Below are 4,427 nucleotides of genomic sequence, written 5' to 3' on the forward strand. Positions count from 1 at the left end.
TTTTGTCCTCGAATGACAGTTGTTTTCCTAGGTACATATATGTAATTGTTCACGTATTCTAGCCGCTTCCCGTTTAAGTTTTTAGCATTTATGTGGCTGTTTGTCATTATTTTGGTTCATCGTTCATTTTGAGGTAGTTTTTCTTTTTTTTTTCACTTTCTTCATTTAAGGTGCTTATAATTTTTTTTCTAATCGTTTTCTTGATTCGGCGAATAAGACAATATCGTCCGCGAATCTTAGGTGCGTAAGTCGATCTTGATTAACACGAACCCCTTCTGACTGCCAGTCGAGATTGTCAAAAATTTGTTGTAGTACCATTATAAATAGCTTGGGTGAAAGAGGGTCTTCTTGTCTCACTCCTCTACAAATTGGAATAACAGGTACTCGTGTCTCTAGTTTGACTTGGTTTACACTACCCTCATAGACGTTTTTCACTACCCTTATATAATTTTCGTTTATGTGGCATTTATTTAGCGCTTCCCAAATCGCGTCATGAGAAATTGTGTCCAACGCTTTGGCGTAGTCTATAAAAGCAATATATATTGGTCTGTTGAACTCTTTGTATTTCTCCATTACCTGTTGCATTACTTGCATATGGTCCATTGTAATAAAAATCCCGCGCGAAAACCGGCTTGTTCGACAGGTTGGTATGTATCGATGTTCCTGCTCAACTGGCTTTGTAGAATTGTGGTGAATAATTTATAAATACTTGAAAGAAGACTGAATAGTTAGAGTTAGTAGTGGTGCAAGAAATTGTTTTTTGCATATGATTCTGTATAGAAGTCTGTAGCGCAGTTCATGATATCTTTTCTGGTTTTTGTTTATTTTGATTTTAGGTTTGTATCCAATTTTCATGTGTGATTAATTTTTTATACGCTTTTTTCGTACTTCTGTAAGTGTTTACATTACTTTCTATTATTTTGTATCTGTTGTCTTTGTAATCTTTATTTATTGCTTTACTTGTGGTTTTAAATAATATGCTTAGCTCTTGCTTCATTTATTTAGTTTTTTGTTTCGTTTTCAATAGTTCATTTCGTCCTGTGAGGAGAGTTTTAGTAGAGTCACAGAGTATTTTGTTAGTAGTCTTCATTTCATTATTCTTTAATCTGTGTAGAAGGCTGGTGTTGATGGTGTTGACTAGTTGATTGTAAAAAAAAAAAGGTTTGAATGTCTTCTTCTTGCTCTGTTTCTAGTTGATGTATGTAAATTTTAGGTTTTTTAAGTATCTTGATTTATCCTCATCCGTCTTTAGTGACTTGGTTGTGATTTGAATGATGTTCTACTCTTTTTTCTTTGATCTAGCATGTACGTGGCTCTAACCAGTCGATGGTCAGTTCTGAATCCGAAGCCATGCAATACTAAGTTCCTGATTCTCGTGGGGTGGCTTGACAGTATTAAGTCAATTTCGTTTTTAAAGTTACCACAAGGGGAGAGCCAAATCCATTAAAAAAAAATGAAAAAGAGTTCAGAATTGTCAGTTTATATTCCAAGGCGTATTAAATTAATGTAGTTAGGCGTATTTAATCTTCTGTGCAGATCCAGCAAATTTGGGATGTTTATTATTGATATCGCTCAGTCGTATTAGTTTTTGGTTTGGGTAAAGTATAACTGTGAGGATTGTAGCCACTAACTATATAAATGATATAATTTTTCGGAGTACTGACACTGTGATGTTTATAGTTCAAGTACCGGATCGGGAAAAAAAAAGAAATACGCCGCAGAACTCAAAGCGGAGTCGACTTCCCACTTCACGGAGTTCCGCGAACTCCATGAAGTTGGAACGTCTGGTCTCTGGCCAACCATCTTCTCAGGAAATCGGCTCTACGACGCCCACCAGTCACTCTTAAGGTCGGCGGCAGTTACACCACAGATCCAGTCCACACAGCCAAAGCCCTACTTGACAACTTCCCGACGACTCGACGTTGACAGACCTAACGACTTAGACGTAACGACACGTCTTAGACATGAGCTACGGGCTCACATGAGTGACTCTCCTGGGACCCCGGAGGATCTCCCCCTCACTGAGGGGAAGATTCTGGAGGCGCTCAAGGGAATGCACCCTACGAGAGCACCTGGACTCTACGGATTGACCACCAACATCTGTCTACAGTTTTTCACAACCTTTCCCAAACTCATTACAGACATCATGAACAGATGTCTGTCCCTCCAATACTTTCCCCGACAGTGGAAGAGAGTTTATGTTAAAATCATTCGAAAACCAAACAAGACTGACCATACTGACTTGACCGGCTACAGACCAATTGGGCTGCTGCCGGTGTTCGGAAAGCTTCTCGAGAAGCTCTTTATCGGCCGGGTGAGTTACGTCGCGGGCAAGGCTGGCAATTTGGATTTCGGCCGCAGTCCAGTACGACGGCTGCCATAAGCGCAGCCGTGGACCAGATCAGACATGCTAAGACTGACAAACTGCTCACCGTCGCCGTCTCTTTAGACATCAAGGCCGCCTTCGACGACGCTTGGTGGCCCGGTCTCTTTCACAGGCTGAGGCATATCGGCCGTTCCCGAAACATCTACGAACTTATCCTCAGCTACACGAACCTACGCAGAGTCATGCTGGCTGTAGGGCTTTTAAGAGTATGTCCAAGGGCTGCATACAGGGTTCTACCTAGGGACCTCAACTATGGAACATCATCCTCGACGAGCTCTTGGATATCGAGCTGCCTTCGGGCTGCCGACTCCAGGCCTTCGCGGATGACGTTTTGTTGATTGCACCTGCAAAATCGGCTTCAAAACTGCAGGGTAACATTAACATTGCACTAAAAGGGATTAAACTCTCCTTCAGCCCCGCTAAGACACAGGCCTTAGCGTTCAACGCTAAAGCCAAACAGAAACAAAACACCATGGACTCCCATACCATACACTTCCAGAAAATGTATAAAGTTTCTTGGTGTGATTCTGGACGAAAAAAAAACTCGACTTTCGCGAACATATAAACCACATAATCTTCAAAGCCACCAAAATTTTCAACAGACTCTCCTTGTTTTGCAGACACACATGGGGGGCCCACCCCGAAAATATCGGCACAATATACTTACAGGTTATAAGACCTATAATTACATACGCTGCCGGAATCTGCAGCCACGTGGCCGATAAGAAGTACGTGAGGAAGAGGCTGCTCTCTATGCAGGGATCTTTCGCCCTCAGGACCATCAGAGGGTTTAGGACAGTGTCCACCTCTGCTCCTCTCGCATTCTCCTTGTTCATCCCCCTGGACCTAAAAGTCAGAGAGGTGAACCGGGTCGAAGCCACTCGCCTTACAGGCTCGCCCCGCTACTTCCGACAAACATCACACTGGAGCTTCCGACTCCTCCACACCTTTTCCCCCATCCAGCACTTAGACAGTCACACAACTCACACATGTTCTGGAACCAAGATGAGGTCAAGGACTTTCAGTCAAGGCTTCACCCTGACACCACCCACACTTTCACCGACGGGAGCAAACTCGAGGATGGTACAGTTGGGGCAGCCTTCGTCAGTTATGGCGGAGGGCGTAGGCCCGTCTGTAAGAAGTTCGAGCTTCACGGCAGTTGCAATGTCTTCCAAGCTGAACTTCTCGCCATTCTGCGGACTTGCGAGTGGGCTTCTTCCAATGAACACACACACAGTAGTTTACTCAGATAGCAAAGCCACCATTCTCGCCATCCATAACCGTAGCAACACACATCCCTTGGTTGCGAACATACACCACACGTCCGGGACCATAGAGCTCACATGGGTCAAGGCTCACGCGGGCATCGAGGGGAATCTGGCAATCGCGATATGAGAGTGAGCTACAAGGGCAACACACTAAACAACACCTACCTACAATTACTCACATCAGTAAACTACACTCACTTGTGGACAACACCTTCACACTCACCCAAACACTTACAGGACACGCATACAATATCTTCGCAGGGTTAAGGTGACGGAGGATTTGTCTGTCCATGACATGGCGCCGCGGAGCAATCCATGAGTCATTTGCTCGAAGGTTGCCCTCGATTCATCGAACCTAGACTAGACCATCGGATCCTCTGCGACACCGTCGGGGTTAATCCTTTCAAAATGGCAGCTCTCCTGGAAAGCAGAGAGGCCACCGAATCTTTCACGAAATTTGCGCATTATATAATTACCGGGCTCGAGAATTTTAATAACACCTAATTTTAATCTGATCGTCTTTATCTTGTAAATATATTATAATGTATACACTCTTTTTAAGTATTCTATAAGATTTTATACAATGTTTAAACCATTTAATAATTAATTAACCTTTCTTATATGTGAAGAAATGTTTTACCAATTTTATTAAGTTAAGAGCTGTATATGTTTTATTTTTAAATTGTATATTTTGAGATAATTTTAAGATAACTAATGTTCCTTTTTCTAATTATTCTGTGTATAATGTTACTGTTTCGTGTCCTTATTATTTT

General features: G+C 42.6%; 1 protein-coding gene across 1 annotated transcript; it reads left to right on the forward strand.

Annotated features, from left to right (window-relative positions):
- Positions 1–1,303: 1,303 nt before the first annotated feature.
- Positions 1,304–3,781, forward strand: LOC133319501 (uncharacterized). Its single transcript, XM_061524325.1, has 5 exons — positions 1,304–1,329; positions 1,681–2,314; positions 2,362–2,577; positions 2,628–2,890; positions 3,007–3,781. Exons 1-5 carry the CDS (start codon positions 1,304–1,306, stop codon positions 3,779–3,781), a joined length of 1,914 nt encoding a protein of 637 aa, XP_061380309.1.
- The last annotated feature ends 646 nt before the right edge of the window (positions 3,782–4,427 follow it).

The sequence above is a fragment of the Danaus plexippus genome, chromosome 4 (assembly GCF_018135715.1).
Source record: "Danaus plexippus chromosome 4, MEX_DaPlex, whole genome shotgun sequence".
Taxonomy (NCBI): domain Eukaryota; kingdom Metazoa; phylum Arthropoda; class Insecta; order Lepidoptera; family Nymphalidae; genus Danaus; species Danaus plexippus.